Genomic DNA, 17,766 nt, shown 5'->3' on the forward strand with positions numbered 1-17,766 from the left:
CTAGGTAGCGAAAGATTTCGCAGGAGGCCAGGGTGCTGGAGCCGTAGGTACATGGGGTCAGGAGTGTGTCGTCGATGCAGAATTTGGGTGAGTTAGTTGGGGGTGGGAGGGAGAGCGCGAACGCGTGGGCAAGAAAGTGAGGGAAGAGTAGGGGGGCGAGGGGGGTATTCAAGGAGTGCATGTTAGTGCGATGAGGTATGTGTTACCTACAGTGGGTGTTGCTCCTGCTCCTGCTGCAGCTGTGCCGAAGTTCTTGGTTGCTCCAAGCCCTGGATGTTTGGAAAAAGTCTAACATTACTATTTCAGATCCGTATCAGAGACTTATAAAGTTCAGGTCTATCCCGCTACCTACAGAATAACAGAGATATTGCTTTGTTTACTGACTTTGGTTACGTATGGCACCCGCATGGCAGCATGGAGAAGAAAGACACAAAGTCGAAGTGAAGAAGGACACAAAAAGCTTATCTGGTATGTTATCACTTATAATAGAACATGAGCGAGGTGAGTCTAGTCCATTGAGCCCCTTGCTGGATTTAAGGAGGGTTCTGTGAGGATGCTAGTTTCTATTGCAAATCAGAGGTGGCTAAATTTTGTTAGAAGTAATATATGTAGTGAGAAATTATCAAGAAACATAAAATTGAAAGTTACACTCCTTAGTCCATGTAATCAGTTAAAACTGTTGCTGAAATTTAGGGATAGCGATAACGAAATGCAAGTTTCTGCGTTGAACTGCTACTTTTCTGTTCCACTTGTCAAGTAACAAGATGCAGTGTCATAATGGTAATGCAGTTCGAACACAGATCATTAGGTGTCAAGACACGATTGAGATGAGAGGGAAAAGGTTATAGTAAACTTAGCTTCCTAAAATTTATGCAAGCAGTCGAAGTCAGAACACTAAAGCTGTCCTTTCGTAACTGCTTTTTCGCAATCGGAGCAGCATCGTTGACTGTGATGTCCGTTCAGAGTACTGAGACTCGGCCCAAACTGACCGTAGGGCTGGCGAGACAGAAGTAATAGAGTTTAAGGGTCTCAAAGGCTAGAAGCTGGTGAAAAGCCGAGTTTTCTACTTGGAATAAGAGGGATGAGATAATGTGGTAGATATAGGATCCAGAATTCATATGGGAATAAGGAAATAGCCCTTGCTGTAGCGAGATCCGGACCGCAAATGATACACCGCCTCTCTGACCCGCATCCGCCAAGCTGGAAGCCAGAGACAAGGCGTGAAAGCCACAGGGCGCTCCTTCCAATGACATCAGAGATCGGACGCATTGACTGTAGATCGAGCAAGCCACCTGCACTCAAGAGATCCAGACTACAAAAACGTCGGCATCCCAGATCAGACGTCGCATCTTGTTGTCGTTCATTTCTCGTCTTTCTCCTCCATCGAAACGCGTAGACTTCGTCAGACGATCAGTATGGCAAATCGAGGTGAAGCAGCGGATTATTACAATGGCGCGCCACAGGACAACAATTATCAGATGGAGAGTACAAAGTATCCACAGCAGCCTCCGCAGTATGGACAGAACTATGAGCCGCCGCAGGGAGCTCCGCCGAATGAGACTCAGCCGCCGTATGGCCAGCTGAATGGTGAAGGGAAACAGACCTTCGAACAAGCCTTCACAATTCAAAGTCCGAAATATCATGATTTGTGGGCTGGGTTGTTGGTGTGTTGACCTTACGCAACCTCAACAACGTAACGTTGCTAACGGGTGCAGTTCATCGCGGTGTTCTTAGGCTTCGCAGCAGTCTCCGGTATTGCAATTCAAGGATACTGTAAGTTTTCGCGCTCTTCCCGCGCTCTTCCCAAACCATTGCCCTACTCAAGTCTTTCCAGCGCACACATTTTCGTTCAATGGAGGCGGCATCTACAACAGCCGGAACGACTTTGGACTGTCTACGAATACCATCGTACTCTTCGCTTTCGTCCTCGTTGTGGCCATTCTTCTTAGCTATGGATACATGTGGACTGCCCGTGTTTTTACAAAACAACTAATCTGGATTACGGGAATTTTGAACATTGTCTTCGGCTTCGTCACGGCTATCTATATGCTTTCCCGGAAGTACTGGTCTGGAGGAGTCGTCTTCCTGCTATTTTCCATCTTCGCTATGATTTGCTTTATCTCTTGGATCCCGAGGATCCGGTTTTCGGTCCTGATGCTGCAAACCAGCATTAACGTCTCAAAGAAGTTTGGTCACGTATATCTTGTGTCGCTGCTCGGAGGTCTTCTTGCTACCGCATTTGCTGCGTGGTATTCTGTTACCCTAGTGGCAGTATACGTCAAGTACGAACCGTCATCATCGGGCAACAATCCAGCATGCAACACTGGTGCAGGAGGTTGTGGTAGCGGGAGGGTGATTGGACTGATCGTGTTTATCACTTTCGCCATGTATTGGATATCCGAATGGTTAAAGAACACCATTCATACCACCATATCCGGGGTTTATGGTTCCTGGTACTTCTGCGGCAATAACTTCCCGAGTGGCGCTACTCGTGGTGCTTTTAAACGTTCCATCACCTACAGTTTCGGAAGCATCAGTTTCGGAAGTTTGATCGTAGCCATTATCAACTGCCTACGACAACTCTGTTCGATTGCTCAACAATCGGCAGGGCAGGATGGAAACATTGTGGGCACGATTTTGTTTTGTTGCATCGGCTGTATTATTGGCCTCCTAGACTGGGCGGTGCAGTTTTTAAACCGATACGCCTTTTCGCACATTGCGCTTTATGGCAAGTCGTACATAGAAGCCGCGAAGGATACCTGGAAGTGAGTACCCCCCTGTTTGTATCGGTGTCCCCACCTTAATGGCTACTCCCTAGAATGATCAAGGACCGCGGGATCGATGCTCTTGTGAACGAATGTCTTGTCGGTCCGGTCCTCACAATGGGCGCTACTTTCATTGCGTATACCTGTGCTCTCCTCGCGTACCTCTACCTCATCTTTACCTCGCCAGCGTACAACCAGGATGGATCATATACGCCAGTGGTTGTCGCATTCGCGTTCCTCATCGGCCTCCAGATCTGCAACATTTTCACGACGCCCCTGAGCAGCGGCATTGACACGATCTTTGTGGCGATGGCGTGGGACCCGGAGGTGATGATGCGAGACCACCCGGACCTCTATCAGCAGATGGTGGCGGTGTATCCACATGTGCAACAGGCGATACATGCATAGCAACGTGGAGACAGGTGGAGAAATCGTTCGAGTGAGCAATAGTTCGTGGGAGCGTGCTTGTCACGTGCGACAGGTGTTCTCGGTAGCAGTAATAGTTGACGATCTCCGCGCAAACGCATCGTCGAAATGTTCAGCGACTTTCACCCACGTCTTTAGCGGGAGATTTGTGCGAGGGTATCCCTCACGGGACTTCTAGTCTGGCCGCCTTGGCACCGCTCTCAGCGTCGGAGGGAAGCTCTGCATGGGACCATGACGTACCATTGTCGTCGCAGTTGAAACGACATGCACAGGGCGGCGCATACGTTAGAGGAGCGATATTGCACAAATTCGCATCAGGGCCTTTTCGCCGGGTGCTTTGCAGGCTTATCTGATTCTATTCCACGGCCGACAACGGGGACCGGAGCAGCGAGTTGGGCAGCACTGCACAGCTGCGGCATTAATACTGGAAGAGTGCCTCTTCTGGTGGGGGGCTCCGAGTGTGCAAAACAGATAACTCTCATCCCTCGCGCCTCCCACTCTCTGCCATCCACTGTTGACTGTTGCTTTTGCCCAAGTCTGTCATCTGCGCTCTGCTCAGTCGGGGCCTCCATCTGCAGCCAATCACTTGCTCTTGTGCCCGGCTGCATCATCACCGCCTCTCGCTGCGGGGTACTCCTGCTCCAGGCCAGCTCACTCACCGTGCCCCCAACGCCCACGGACTCCTTCACAGGTCGCCGCACACTGTCCTCTAGTCCGACCAAGTAAGCCTCATATTTTTGCTTTAAATTGTTTGTCCCGGAGCCTCGCTCGCCCTCACCTCGTCTCTCTACCTCCTTCCCCTTCCCACCAGAGCTCCTTCCCGTCCTCACTCACACCTGCCAGGCCCAATTCGCCTGAACAAATTTCCCTTGAATAAATCTCCCTCTCCCTCTCCCTCTGCTTCTCCCTAGGGCTTCCTCCCGGCCAATTCCTCGACCCATTCACACGCCACTTAGCCTCTCCCCTGCAACACGTCACCAGCCAGCCACACGATGTCTTTCACTAAGAAGGCCGTCCACTTCGGCGGCGGCAACATTGGCCGTGGTTTCGTTGCCGAGTTCCTGCACAACTCGGGCTTCGAGGTCGTGTTCGTCGATGTCATGGACAGCATCATCGACGCCCTCCAGAAGAACACGTCGTACACGGTGACCGAGATCGGCGAGGACGGCGAGCGGACCTTCACCATTGACCACTACCGCGCCATCAACAGCAAGTACGAGCTACCCAAGGTTGTCGAGGAGATTGCCTCTGCCGACGTCGTCACCTGCGCCGTTGGCCCCAACATCCTCAAGTTTATCGCCGAGCCCGTGGCCAAGGCCATTGAGGCCCGAACCCTCGACTACCCCCTTGCCGTCATTGCTTGCGAGAACGCCATCAATGCCACCAACAAATGGCGGGGTTTTATCGAGACCTACATCGAGGACAAGCTCAACAAGGATACCCTGAAGGACATGGACAAAAAGGCGCGCTACGCCAACTCGGCCATTGACCGCATTGTCCCCCACCAAGACCCCGATGCGGGCCTCAATGTCAAGATCGAAAAGTTTTTCGAGTGGTGTGTTGAGCATAAGCCCTTCGCCGGTGCTATCCAGCCCGAAATCAAGGGCGTCCACTTTGTCGACGACCTGCAGCCGTACATCGAGCGCAAGTTGTTCACCGTCAACACTTCCCACGCCACGGCTGCCTACTACGGCTACCAGCGTGGCAAAGCAACCATCCACGATGCCATGACTGACAAGGATATCCATGACATTGTGCGTGACGCTCTCAAGGAGACAGCCCACCTCATCACCAACAAGCACGAGATCACCACCCAGGAGCAGAGCGAGTACGTCGAGAAGATTATTGAGCGCATTTCGAACCCCGCCTTGGAAGACAAGGTTGAGCGTGTCGGCCGTGCCCCGCTTCGAAAGCTCTCCCGCAATGAGCGCTTCATTGCACCCGCTGCCCATCTGGTCGAGATGGGTGACAGCTGTGAGCACCTCCTAGGTGCGGTAGAGATGGCCCTCCGCTTCCAGAACGTTGAGGGCGACGACGAGTCTTTCGAGCTTGCCAAGATCCTCAAGGAGAAGTCCGCCGAGGATGCGACCAAGCAGATCACCGGTTTGGATGAGTCACACGGCCTGTACGCCATGGTCGTACCGATCGTCGCCAAAGTCCAGAAGAGCGCTTCTCTGTAAGGGAATCAACAAGCTCAATGTACAATTGTTTGGAGCATTGGCCTCCATCTGTTAGAGGGACTTTGCAACTAGACTGGGGTATATACCGGGAAGTGAAAAGCGTGGTCGGTACAGCGGTGCAGGTCATCATGGATCTTCTCCGCCGGACGGACGGCTTCCTTCATGTCACAATAAAAGATTGACGAATGGGACACGATTGATGATTCCCCGTTTTCTTGCATATTTTTGGTGATTCTTCGTTGTTACGCCTGTGATCCACGTCTCACCGCTGTTGTGGGCGGATGATGGCGTCGTGAATCAACATCCTGGCTGCCTCTTAGACCCTGTTAGTTAATCTCCTCTGTATTCAAATGCCACTCCGGCTCTTACTAGTTTTGCTCTTTCGCTGTCTCCGAGGTCGTGTCCGGAGCCGTAGAAGTGGAGCAGATGATGCACGTGGCCCACTTTCGTCAAATGCTCAATGGAGCATGGATGCAGCTCCTTCGGAACCCCGAGAACCTCTATAAGAGGGCTTCATAGTCTTTCCAAACTCTTTACAGCATATTATTGCATACCACGGAACATAAATGGAATATATTTGATCCACCAACCCTCTTTCTAGAGTTGAAGGCCTTAAGACGGGGGAAATGCGACACCATGTCGTTCTTTGGGGAGTAACTAAGAAGCCGAGCAAAGGGCTGCCAGCGCTTAGTTGTTTCTATATCGAGAGGATTGTGGTCAAGAAGCAAAACATAAGATTTCTGTTGCGTAGCCTAGGTATTTGTTTCTGTTCGCAGAAGACTACAGAATATCCACATGCGTGAAGTGAGTTCGATGTGGTTTCCTTAGAGATATTGTGAGGCCCCCGCTCTGGAGCCAAAAACCCTAGCATGGGAAAGTAATTTGCGAGTTTGAGTCAGCTTATCCTTTGTGGGGGAATTTGGCGAAAGGTGGTTAGGTGCGGGTAGGTTCCGTACCTGATGCTTCTTATATAAGAATGAACATATGAGCTACAGATTCCCCGTCGCTGCAACATTGATCCGTAATTGACCCTTGACGTTTTGGTGACTGAAAAAGGTGGAGTATTGAAGGACTAAAGGGAGATTGATATGTATTGGCATGCAGAGCAGGTGGAGGAGAGATTCTAGGATAGATATTATTGGATGAACATCTGTGAAGCGTTTCTCACTCATCTCTCCCGTATGGTGGCTCATGCTGGAAGTATTGCAGCACAACCTTGCAAAGACTTCTATCCTGCCGAGAAAAAAGTAAGCTGTAAGAAAGGACGGAAGGCTGTATTCGAGTTCGAATGGTGCTCTCCAATACTTCTTCGATTTTGAGGACTACATCACATACCGAAAACTTTCGTTTAAGCTGAACTTTTCGTCTAAGGAGAGCCATTCATTGAATTTGAATTTCTTGTTCATGTGGAATCTGACATTCAAGCTGATGTCGCTGACCTCGGACAATAAATGGTCAGAGCACCACATCTTCTAATGAGAGCAATGCTGACACCGCTATTCCGTAGCAACGGGTTGGTGAATGAGGAGTGCGTGGAGTATGAAGAAGGGCTTACTTGCGCCGAATAGTGTCAAAGAGCTTAGGAAGCCTATGTGGACTCCTTGGATTGCTTGTTTGGAGCTCGGGATCCCGGATGAGAATGTTTCCAATTGCGCTAGCTTAGAGAAAGTGAGGTTGATAATGAAAATACTGTGGCCCCTGCATCTAGAGTCTGGTTAAAATTACAACGTTAACGCTCAAGCTTAGCTTCAGACTTACTTAACCCACCGTGGGAGACATGAATGTATACGAGGACACCTCCCCCTCCACCACTGGCAAGGAAGAGGCTCTGACACTGGGATACCGTCTCCTCCCCACAACCCTTGACCACCACCTTGTTACACACCTGATCGAATATACGGTTCCATTCCTCTTGACCCTTTGGACGTCTCACTGGGCCACAGAGACATCACCTATGCGCAATTTACCAACGCCATCAACTACGCCGTGACATGGATCAAAGCACACCTACCACCACCAATACAGGTATTCGATACCCTGGCATAGAAAAGAACTAGGGACTTGCGGTATGTGAATATTGCAGTCGCGGTAGCAAAATTAGAGTGGAGATTATTGATGCCAAGGCCGACGCGCACACGAGAGGCGCAGGCACACATTCTTAGTAAAAGAGGATGTAAGGCATTCCTGTACGGTGGGGGTTTGGGGGAGCTCGTGGGGAGCGTGGTGGCTGGGGTTCAACATAGGAAGGTCGAAGTGTTGAAGATCCCGGGGTAGGAGCCCAGGTTGGATAATAGGAAGGAAGCGGATTGGGTTTCTATGAAGAAGCGTTGAGTGGAAGGGCGGTATGATCCATGGCTGACATTCCACACAAGTGGTACTGCGGAATTCCCTAAACCAATCGTATATACCCACCAAATGGTCGAGGTTCCAGATTCTACCTGGTTGGTGCTCGGTGCGGATGGAGGGAATTGCATCCATCTGCCTGGCAGACGCTAGTATACTCCGATTCCCAACCCTCCATGTAAGCTCAACATGCTTAATACCTAGAATCCTAAGCTTGCTAACCAGGTTGCACGAGATGGTAGGAACGAAAGTCGCCTTGATCTGACCCAGCTTCTTCGTCTCGATCGTGGTGTATGGGCAACTAAGAGACTGCACGACAGCCACAATGTGTGATACATTGCGCTATGAAAAAGCACAAGGCACAGTCGCTGTGCCCATTCACCCTGACGCCCTGGTGCAAGGCTCAGAAAGCCTCAAAGTACTACACGCATTAGACTGTATCTATTTCGCGGGGGCCCCACTTGCTCGTCCAACAGTGGAAAGGCTACTTGGCTACACACAAGTAAAGTTCGGACATGGGACTACCGAGGGCGGTATTGTGTACGGGAAAATAAGAGATGAGGAGGGTTAGGAGTATTACACCTTCCGCGACATGAACGGCATCCAGTTCGAGCATGTGGACAATGATCTGCACGAAATGGATGTAATCCGGAACCCTGCCTTTGAAGGTTGGTGGCATATTTTCCACGTTTCCCCGGATCGGAAGGTGATCCGTACGGGAGATCTGTGGGTTGTGCAGAATGAAAAGCTGGGGGCGTGGAAGTGTCCGGGCAGGACTGATAACGTGCTTGTTTTCTCGCGTGAGTTGAAGCCGCGGTGCGACCGATCTTAAAACGGAACTGAGTCAGGCTCCAGGTGTTGCTGGGGTGGTGATTGGAGGACAAGGAAGACGGCGCCCGTTTGTGCTGGTTGAGTGGATTGTGGAAGGGGTCAGTGAGAAGACGAAGCTTGAGCTACTGTAGCCGGCGATTGAGAAGGCAAACCTGGGGTATGCTGATGTCGTGAAGATGGCAAAAGAGCTAGCAATCTTGACGGTACCGAGAAAGCTGTTGGTGAGGAATGTGAAGGGGTCACCGTCACGCAAGGCTTGTGAAAAGCTGTATGCGGAGGAGATAGAGCACCTCTACGCCATTGTTCGAAGTGAATAACTGTGTGATATATTGAGCGAGTGCAGAGCAGTAGAAAGTAGAATTCACCGTAGTAAGTCAAGAGGCAGCGTGACGGGTGACCGAAAGGGGTGTGTCATTGAGTATGATCACGTCCACCCCGCTTTGAGCCTCTCAATCGCTTCGGCTTCAGGCACCATGTCAGCCATCTTTGCGTTCATGTCGAACATGTTCGCAGCGTGGATCTCGGCCGATCGGTCGCTGCAGGCCTCGCTAACGACCTATGCAGAGTCAGTCAATGATGCCGGGCGACGGATTGGGCGCCAAGGCTCAAGCATACCATTGGCCAGAAGCCCAGACACATTGCCTCGAGTTGAAGTCCTCACACATCTACTTGTGCTCACGCCTTAGACAACGAACATGTCTACGACCTTCAATTGCAGCCGTGTGTCGAGGTCCGTCGCAAAGAAGGCGCTGGGATACCGCTTGAGGACGACCAGCTCGCCGTCGCGCGGCTCCAGGCCCGTAACACAGCTCTCCAAGCCCGTCTCGATGCCCTTCTGGAAGACAGTGAGCAGCGGCGTCTTGTAGAAGAAGATTCCCGCGTCCGACATGTCCGGCTCCGTATATTCGACTCTTGTCCGCCGCACGAGCGGCACCTTCCCTGCGCGCAGCCGCAACGAGAGACGTCTGATCGAGGCAGGCGCGATCGCCGACGCCGGGTTCGCGAGCGTGTTCAGCGGCGAGCCTTCGGTCTAGTATGCGTTGCAGACGTCGATGAGGAGGAGCGCCGGACGGCTGCCCCAGCCTATCGTGTGCGCGAAGCCCGACTGGAGGTAGCTATCCGCCTGTGCATAGTCCGCGAGCGCCATGGCAGGCATACCCAGGACTGGTGCGGTCGAACTGTCTAAAGGTCAATCAATTCACATCAACGCGACTCCATCTTATACACCATCTCCTCCACCCGCACCGAAGACTTGGTGATATCATGCCGGATAGCATCGCGATATCGGGGATCATGGAAGGTGGAGCTCGCTCTCGTTTTGGCACACGCCGCCGCCCACGGAAACGTGCTTCCGAAGGATGTCAACTCCGGAACATAATTCAACCGAGGTATCATCTATTCGCGACCTCACCTCTGGTCTCCGCTCTGCTCTCAATATGCTCTGATCAGGATCGAATCGGACTAACCTGGCCGTCAGCGACGTGTCGTGTGAGCTCCTTCGGTGCGCCCAGAGCCCTCTGTTCATTCACGATTCTGCCTCGGCTTGGCATGATCGGACTTCCCCACCAGCCCCCGGCGGCGAACGACCCCCTTCCCTCCTCCACCTCCAGTGTCGCCATGGAGGTAAGAGAGGGAAGAATAGGGAACGCCTTTGCTTGCGAGCGATGTAGGAAGCACAAGGTGAGATGCGTGCCCTCCGATACCCAGGGAATCTGCCAGAGGTAAGCCATATCTGATTACTTGTCCCGACTCGGCATAACACGTGCTTCAGGTGTCAGAAAGCCCGGGTCGAGTGTATTGAACATGTTGCGCGACGGAGGCCAGCAAAGCCCAGGAATGTCGTACAGACGCCGAATCGAGTGGCCGAAATGGAAAAGAAGCTGGACAAGCTTTCCGCCATTGTTACGGCTACTTCTGCGCCGAGCTCCGCGCCTCAACCTCCTCTCCCTCCGGTATCTACCTTTCCTTCTCAGGTGCCAGAGATAGCTCAGCGTACGCCAACTCCAGCTCCTGCAGTACCAACAACCCCTACCCCTTCTGCATCCAAGACTCCCATCCTGCCGAATCTCGGATCTACCCCTGAGTCGGCTTTATCGTTCTGGGAGTCTATTAACGACACCATTTCTGGATTAGGACGCCTTGATCCTGTCCTACGATCTATCAGCGTGATTCATATGCAGCTGCTCTTGGAAAGCTACCGAGCCATGATCGACTTCTTCCCGTTTGTGACATTACCAAAGGAGTGTTTCTACCGGGATTTGATCCAGAAGCGACCGATATTAATGTTCGCCGTACTCACAGTGACATCGTATGACTCTTCATTGCTGCAGCTTACGCTAAGCCGGGAGTTTCGCAAGGTAGTCACCGTGAAGATCATGAATGGAGAGAAGAGCTTGGATCTGTTGCAAGGATTATTAGTCTTTATAGCTTGGCATCATCACTACATGGACCCGCAGGCGGTATCCATACAGATGCTTCTCCAGATCTGCATCGGCATATCGGGTGACCTTGGCTTGGACAGTATATCGCCAGCTACTGCGTATCACAAGGAAGATCCACAGAATAGAGAGGCAAAGAGGGCATATCTGGGATGTTACTACTTGTCTTCGAACCTTGGCATGATGGAGATAAGTAAGAACCGGGGCTTGTCGCACTCTGTTATACTCCGGAACTATGCCTCAGAGCTGGCCTCTGCATGGGAATTCAAGTCCGATTCGGTTTTGCTAGCCCTCGTTGAGACTTGCCAGTTCATGGAAGATGTGGAAGAGACGTTTTGTAATCAGTCTGAGCAGGCGCTGGTCGCCAGGTCTCAGGTGAAGCGCCTCAGTGACAAATGGGATAATATGAGAATTTCATCGCAGCAACTAGCGGCTGACTTCAGTAAGATAAGCTCCCTCCACGGACCGTTGACATTGCTGACTTTGAATTGCTAGAAACTTTGCAGTGGGTGCATATGGCTTCTCGAGTTCGCTTATACAGAAGCGCCATGTCCCTAGAGCTTCTGGACCGGGACAGCACATCATGGGCCTCCGGTTTTCAACTGTCCTTGCGTATCACGGGTCTTCGGTCCATCGAGCAATTCCTCGACAACAGCGTTCAAATGGCAACTAATCAGTATGAGTTTTTGTCAATCATCGACTGGCTAAATCTAATCTCCGCCCTCACTGCACTCGGAAAACTCGCCGTTCATTCCACGCAAATCCCAGGATGGGATCCGGCCGACCTTCAACTAGGAAAAACATTTGAACACTTCCAAGAGCACTTATGTTCTCAGCTCCCTCGACCACTCGATAGCCAGGAGCGCAAGGCAGAGGATGTCTTCGACCGTTTTCGACGAATCACCGCCATCATGAAGATGGCTCTGAAGAGCGTACCAGGGCGTTCAAGCCCGAATGGATCGACCTTTGAGATAACAACCAGCTCGAGACAGACAGTATCATTGCTTCAAGACTTGCCACCCCTTAAACCGAATGGAATTGCCAACGGTACCGATCTGCCAGCACCGTGGAAGGTCAATCCAACTTTCGATATGTCGAGCAATGAATTCCCTTGGAAGTTTCTCATGGGGACACTTTAGCCAGGAAAGGGTGACACATATTCTTATCGTCTGACCGAATGAGCTTTCGTGATGCTGCCATTGCGTACCTGCAAAATGCGACGGATTGGCTGGAGCGTTCTAAGCTGTACCAGATCGCTCGAACACTGCCTTTCCGCGTTGTCCGGCTACTAGAAGTGACTCACTAATATAGTTTAGGTTCATCAAATGGTGAGGCATTCTCTCAACTCACCCCTAATGCTCGCTAACTGATCAAGCCAGATTAACCGTAACGGGCTTTGCAGTTAACTGCTCTACCGATTCGATACCAACTCATGCTTCTACTATATCATATTGAAAGCACGTCGAATCGACGCTTTCACAAGGCATCCTCAAGGCAGAATCTGAATTTGGGGAAGTTGACAGGGTAGGCGCAGACACAGCCTCACCGAAGTGTGTCAGACCGCTCAACATCCCTCACCACGGAAAGTGAACATAATCCTTCAAAGCGTCTCGTATCCGTTTACGACTCTGTCTTTGCCCATGGATTGGTTTAGCGCTATCAAGGTGGATCACGTGATGTAATACTTTCTTTCGATCTATGTAGATTTCTTTGTACCATTCAATTGGACCTTTTGGCGAACTAGCAATCGCTAACCAACTCCCAACTTGTTTCGAGATCAAATGTGTGATGTGTGCTCAGGCTATCCTTCCTTCTTCCCAGCACACCCTGCCACATTCGACGTATACTGCAGGTGCTGCTGTAATTAGATCTACAACTGCCAACCTCACTTGACAACGAGAGATTTCAAGGTAGATTCCCAAGATGCTCTGCTCACTCACTCACCTCCACTAGTACGTCACACGACCTTCTCTCTCGTACCACCAGCAAACGCCCCTCAGCCCCAATTCTAGAACCCCAGAACCTGATCCCAAACCCTGACGGCGCTATAAATTCTCGACTTCCTTCCCGCCAGGTTGGCGGCACCGGACTCATACGGCAACCCAACGATCGACAAATCTAGGTGCAGAAACGGACAAGGACTCACAGTAAGCCAAAGCAATTGGCGAGAGGTAAAGCAGCTAGTGGAAAATAAGCCTAGCGCTAACATGAACAAGCTTTTTGAGGCCTTTCACGGGTTCCATTCCAGCCTCTATCAACAAACTTTTCAACTCTCTTACCATTGACTGCGAGGAACAAATTGCAAGATATGGGCTGTTTCAATAGTAAACCCTCGCGTGGTAACGAAACATCAGCCGCGAATTATGCAGGCACTGGATATGTAGCTGGGGATGCAGGGGGAGGTCATCATGGTGGTGGAGGTCATCATACGTATGGAGGGGATGGAGGAGCTGGTGGAGGAGACGCTGGTGGAGGTGGGGGAGGTTGAGGTCAATTGACTTCGAAGAGGTTTCACAGCTGTACACAACGTTTGGCCGGGGTTGAACCCCAATTTTATGTGATCAGGATAAGGATCAGGATAAAGAAAACGTTCTCAAGCAATCTTCGAAATTCCTTGTTGGTCATTTTGACAAAATCTCCATTATCAGAATTCAATTAGTCATATACTGCTTTCGAGAAACGGGTTCTAAGTGTCCAGGAATCTGCATCCCTCCCTCGTATCTCAGCTATCTTGAGATCGTGCACTCTCTTAGCGTTCTCGACACTCCCAGTCTCATTAATGAATGTTAACACGCTATCCACGACCTCTTATGCCTCCATAGCAAAACCCAGTGATCCTCTATCAGGATAAATATCATGAGGCGCATCTTGAGCTAGACCTTTCTATAGTCTGCATCTTGCATCCCATTGGCGAACGCCACAATAAATCCGTAGAGAGCTTCCGAGATACCTTCTTGGATCCAAAGCTGAATGTCGAGTTTGAACGGAGCCTGCATAAGGGGTACGTACGAATGTTGCTGGTCTTCGAAGACGTTGTCTTTAAACGCCCTAATACTGTTGAGAGTTAAGCTTAGACCAAACCAATGAAGTGGACCTTAGCGTTGTCCACGTTACAATGATTAAAATTTATTTACCAGGGCACTAGGGTAATGCGGCAATAGACAACGGTAGCTGGAGGATTTCGGGTACTAGATTCCTCCAATCGTTTGGTCTTATGATATCATCAACTAAGATGTCGGCGTAGATGGACTTGGGTAAATGTTCAACGACGAAAAAAAGATCGCTTTCAGATCTGGGCTCCAGGAAGGTTGCCATTTTGATTTTTGTTTGGCCGACGTAACATAACCATGACCACATCAGAACTACAAGGGCTGGAGATTTACGCATCCATTTAGGGTTCTCACGGAAACGGCGAGGGATGTAATACGAGAGGAGGAAGTTAACGGAATAAGTACCAAGATGATGAATGCTGTATAATACAGAGCCTTAAAGATATATCGCCCTTAAAGATTTCTCGATCCTAACATTACGCACTAGTTTCCATTCGCCAAATGCGCTTTGGAGGTAATCGTGTGAAGATGGTAGCTTTAATTGCGCGACCCTCAATTGTCTTGGGGAAGCCGGAAGGAAGGAGGGCATTTAATTGTGCCTCAACAGTCACGCAATTAAGGTACGGCCGGTCGGTTGCGGTGCCTAGGGGCAATATAGAATAACGGGTCAGTGTATGTCAGATAGGTTAGTAATTTTCTCGGAAATAAAATGGTTTCTTTTTCACAGGACAAAATAGATTAGCGCGCAATTTCCTTGCTTACATTTTACCATTAGATGCTTTAAGTTCTTTTTCAAACTCGGTACTGTCTTCCACTGTCTGCCACGCGGCCCACGCATCGCTCCCGATCGTGGTTGCTGCATAGAACAAGTCCTTCGGGTCTCACTTCTTCTTGATCTCACCTAGCTTCTCATAATTTTCTCCATAAAGCTTCTCCCCCCATTTAGGATTCTGGAATCCGTTTCCCTCATGTAATCCCAGCCCCCAAAGGCCTACAAGGGCGGCATGACCTCACCAATAAGAAGCATTCCCTGGGCTGTCATGTCTGAGACCGGGCTCGTGTAGTTCCAGAATTGGGGGATTACATCATAAACTAAAGTGTCACGCTAGGCTGGGAGCAGAGCATTTGGGGAAGGACGACGAGGGAGGACGAGAGACGTTGAATGCATAAGCAGTGAAGTAGAATTGGGTGGTTGTGCAGATATTGCAGAGTAAGTTTATAGTTTCTCCATTGTGCTGAGCGATGCTCGTGCGATTCACCATTACACCGCCTTAAATCTGAGCTGACGGAACAGGCCCATACAGAAGAGGTCCAGTGTAGCGGCCGGCATGAGGCAGGAAGCTCGGGAGTGAGGTTACGTTCAACTGATATGACATACTCCCCGTATCAAGATATTCCGTGAAAGGTGAAGGAGGTCTCGAACATCGCGTTCCGTTCCACCAGGAGGCGTCAATTCGCCCCGCAAGAACACGAGTCCGAAAACAGCCCATTGCATATGTGCTTCGGCATCCACAATCTACGGAATGATCGTCTAGCGGAAGTGAGGGCATTCCAGAATGTGTCGATCGGTATGCTAGTAGAAGAAAATGCCATGCTGGCGCCGCTGGCAGCTCCATCTGGATGCGCTTTCGCGGTTAGGGAGAGTGTGACTCCATATGGCACACCTCCGTCGTCGCTTAGCACCCAATATAGGCCTGCATTCTCTGTGGGAGACGTGGTTATCAAAGCCCAGCTTGCGGTCACGACTTCCCATTCGAGGGTTTGGTATACGCCCATGCCATGCACTGAGCTCAACATTCTAAAATATATTCATGAGTAGGTAATGAGACGGAGAGCGGAAGTCTTACGAATGTCCTCCACCTTAGATATACCCGCCCGCAAGTTCAAAAGTCACGCACTCTCCGCCTAGAACCTGGAGACCTACTGTTCCTGCAGCCTCATAGGCCTCAAAAGCTTGAACTCCAACACCCATTCTAATCGCTGGGCCAGAGTACGCAGAACTAGAATAGTTGAAGAGCTTGATGTGCTTAAGGTTATGAGTCCATGATTTCAGGGCTCCTTTCCCTGTCGACTTTCCTAAGTAACTATTTATTCGTCAGTAGTTTATTTTAGAGGTTGAGTGTAGTTAGTCAGCACTCATGCCCAATGTTCTTAATCACAAGGCGCGGATTCTTCTCCTGCGCAGAACGAAGCCTAGCTGCCGTGTCCGCTGCCGAGGTAACGTCGGTCGCATAGCTAACGTAGTTTCCTAGTAAACATGGACTCGAGTGAGAAGTGAATGGGCCACAGCTCGCATTCTAATAGTAAGCAGCCATAAAAGCAGCCATAAACGCAGAAGAGTCATCGAAACTGATCCTTAATCAGTAAATTCTGGATTAGATTCGAAGGAATTAGAGAGACACTGTGCTTGGGGAAAGGACTACATCTGCTGCAGTATCTCACATGCCGTCTCGTTGTATGCCAGATCATGGCAAACAGAGCCTACCGGGACTTAGGCGACCTGACATGCTACTATTCAGACTTTGCCTGTCCTATGACCAAGCCCAGTCATTGGCCCCAGGAAGAATGCGACAAGGTCTTGAATTATTGTGTTGATTTCTCCCAGCGGTGCGTGAAGTGTCACCATTGGCGAGGCATAGGGAAAGCAAAGCTAGAAGCCCAAGTTTACCAGCCATTTACTCAAATTAGCAAATGGAAGCTCTTACCAATTAGAGGAGAGTTCAGGAAGGTAGAATCGTATTTCGTTGGCACAGGTCTTAACCATGGAAACTCTCTGCACTTTGGGTGAAATTGAAGAGTAGGGGCAAGTCGGTGATCGTTGATTGCCCGTTGGGTACTAAACTAGTCGCCTTCTTCAAGCGTAGTACTGTGATAAAAACACCCTCTGATTCGGCGACAGAAAATCCTTAGTAGCCAAGCCCACATCTCAAATTTAAGTAACGCGGGAGGTCGGCCTTCAGAGAAGTATCTGATCTCTTGACCAAAACTTCTTTGAGCACACCTAACCACATTTTGTGTTTCAGTACCGAGTGCAATCTCAGGCTTATGTTTTCCGAAGCCCGACTATATCTTGGGGCGCTGCAATGTTATATCACTCTGCTCTTTCTCTTCAGGCAGCTTATGCAATCTTATGATACATCACACAAAGAACGTGTTAGTGCTCTCTAAGGGGTAGAATTCCATTCGAACCTGGAAATTGTAGTTGCACATGTGTCTTGTCGTGCTATGGAGCACATCAGATCCCGTAGAACATATAGTCGATTTAGATCTTCTCGAAATGCGACTTGGCCTTCGAGGATCCTAGCACAGGTTTGCACCAAGGCGCCCAGGAAGCTTACATGCCTGCTGAATTAAAGAAAACGTCTTCAATTGTGATTTCACCACATCAGGCGCCCATTCTAAGGCTACTTTCATTGGGATGAAGTGGCGTCCCGTGTTTGCCGATCTGGCGAACCCGATGACTCTAAACTGATGGGAGTCGGCTTGGGTGGTGATGAAGATAGCTTAGCTCTATTGTCTAGAGCCTATTGACAGGGTGAGAATGAGAATATTGGAGGAGGGGATTCCTACATTGGAGGTTGAAGAAAGTTGGGCAATGTGGTTGGGGTGCTCAAGCTCGGTGAGGTAAGGAAGTCCCAAGCGGTGCCCCTCAGTCGCTTCCTCAAGGCTGGAATGACGTCGATGATCAAATATGATACTTCATCATTGATCACGTCATGCATCTACCATGATC

At 50.2% G+C, this 17,766-nt stretch overlaps 6 protein-coding genes across 6 annotated transcripts; 4 read left to right on the forward strand and 2 right to left on the reverse strand.

Moving 5' to 3' along the window:
- The first annotated feature begins 1,406 nt into the window (after window positions 1-1,406).
- On the forward strand, window positions 1,407-3,237 carry BDR25DRAFT_339774 (DUF580-domain-containing protein). Its single transcript, XM_033693432.1, has 4 exons — window positions 1,407-1,664; window positions 1,716-1,773; window positions 1,835-2,765; window positions 2,819-3,237. Exons 1-4 carry the CDS (start codon window positions 1,416-1,418, stop codon window positions 3,171-3,173), a joined length of 1,593 nt encoding a protein of 530 aa, XP_033552601.1. The 5' UTR covers window positions 1,407-1,415; the 3' UTR covers window positions 3,174-3,237.
- Window positions 3,238-3,814: 577 nt separating this feature from the next.
- BDR25DRAFT_300751 (mannitol-1-phosphate 5-dehydrogenase) lies at window positions 3,815-5,728 on the forward strand. Its single transcript, XM_033689436.1, has one exon. The coding sequence runs from the start codon at window positions 4,184-4,186 to the stop codon at window positions 5,369-5,371; it is 1,188 nt and encodes a 395-aa protein (XP_033552602.1). The 5' UTR covers window positions 3,815-4,183; the 3' UTR covers window positions 5,372-5,728.
- A 3,499-nt stretch (window positions 5,729-9,227) lies between these two features.
- BDR25DRAFT_322236 (uncharacterized protein) lies at window positions 9,228-9,692 on the reverse strand (the record flags this gene model as incomplete). Its single annotated transcript, XM_033692020.1, has 2 exons — window positions 9,228-9,568; window positions 9,617-9,692. The coding sequence occupies 2 exons, from the start codon at window positions 9,690-9,692 to the stop codon at window positions 9,228-9,230; spliced, it is 417 nt and encodes a 138-aa protein (XP_033552603.1).
- A 470-nt stretch (window positions 9,693-10,162) lies between these two features.
- BDR25DRAFT_322237 (uncharacterized protein) lies at window positions 10,163-12,122 on the forward strand (the record flags this gene model as incomplete). Its single annotated transcript, XM_033692021.1, has 3 exons — window positions 10,163-10,266; window positions 10,317-11,425; window positions 11,479-12,122. 3 exons carry the CDS (start codon window positions 10,163-10,165, stop codon window positions 12,120-12,122), a joined length of 1,857 nt encoding a protein of 618 aa, XP_033552604.1.
- Window positions 12,123-13,068: 946 nt separating this feature from the next.
- Window positions 13,069-13,649, forward strand: BDR25DRAFT_300754 (uncharacterized protein). The gene is made up of 2 exons (XM_033689437.1): window positions 13,069-13,154; window positions 13,200-13,649. Exon 2 carries the CDS (start codon window positions 13,292-13,294, stop codon window positions 13,469-13,471), a length of 180 nt encoding a protein of 59 aa, XP_033552605.1. The 5' UTR covers window positions 13,069-13,154; window positions 13,200-13,291; the 3' UTR covers window positions 13,472-13,649.
- Window positions 13,650-13,856: 207 nt separating this feature from the next.
- Window positions 13,857-17,751, reverse strand: BDR25DRAFT_350053 (uncharacterized protein; the record flags this gene model as incomplete). The annotated part of the gene is made up of 21 exons (XM_033694628.1): window positions 13,857-14,052; window positions 14,126-14,468; window positions 14,518-14,676; window positions 14,803-14,873; window positions 14,919-14,998; window positions 15,043-15,088; window positions 15,138-15,278; window positions 15,321-15,449; window positions 15,505-15,831; window positions 15,905-16,117; window positions 16,170-16,295; window positions 16,384-16,439; window positions 16,476-16,514; window positions 16,555-16,631; window positions 16,657-16,683; window positions 16,739-16,869; window positions 16,915-17,096; window positions 17,178-17,322; window positions 17,395-17,496; window positions 17,566-17,700; window positions 17,747-17,751. 21 exons carry the CDS (start codon window positions 17,749-17,751, stop codon window positions 13,857-13,859), a joined length of 2,730 nt encoding a protein of 909 aa, XP_033552606.1.
- Window positions 17,752-17,766: the final 15 nt, after the last annotated feature.

This window comes from Lindgomyces ingoldianus (genome assembly GCF_010093535.1).
Source record: "Lindgomyces ingoldianus strain ATCC 200398 unplaced genomic scaffold BDR25scaffold_4, whole genome shotgun sequence".
NCBI classification, from domain to species: Eukaryota; Fungi; Ascomycota; class Dothideomycetes; order Pleosporales; family Lindgomycetaceae; genus Lindgomyces; species Lindgomyces ingoldianus.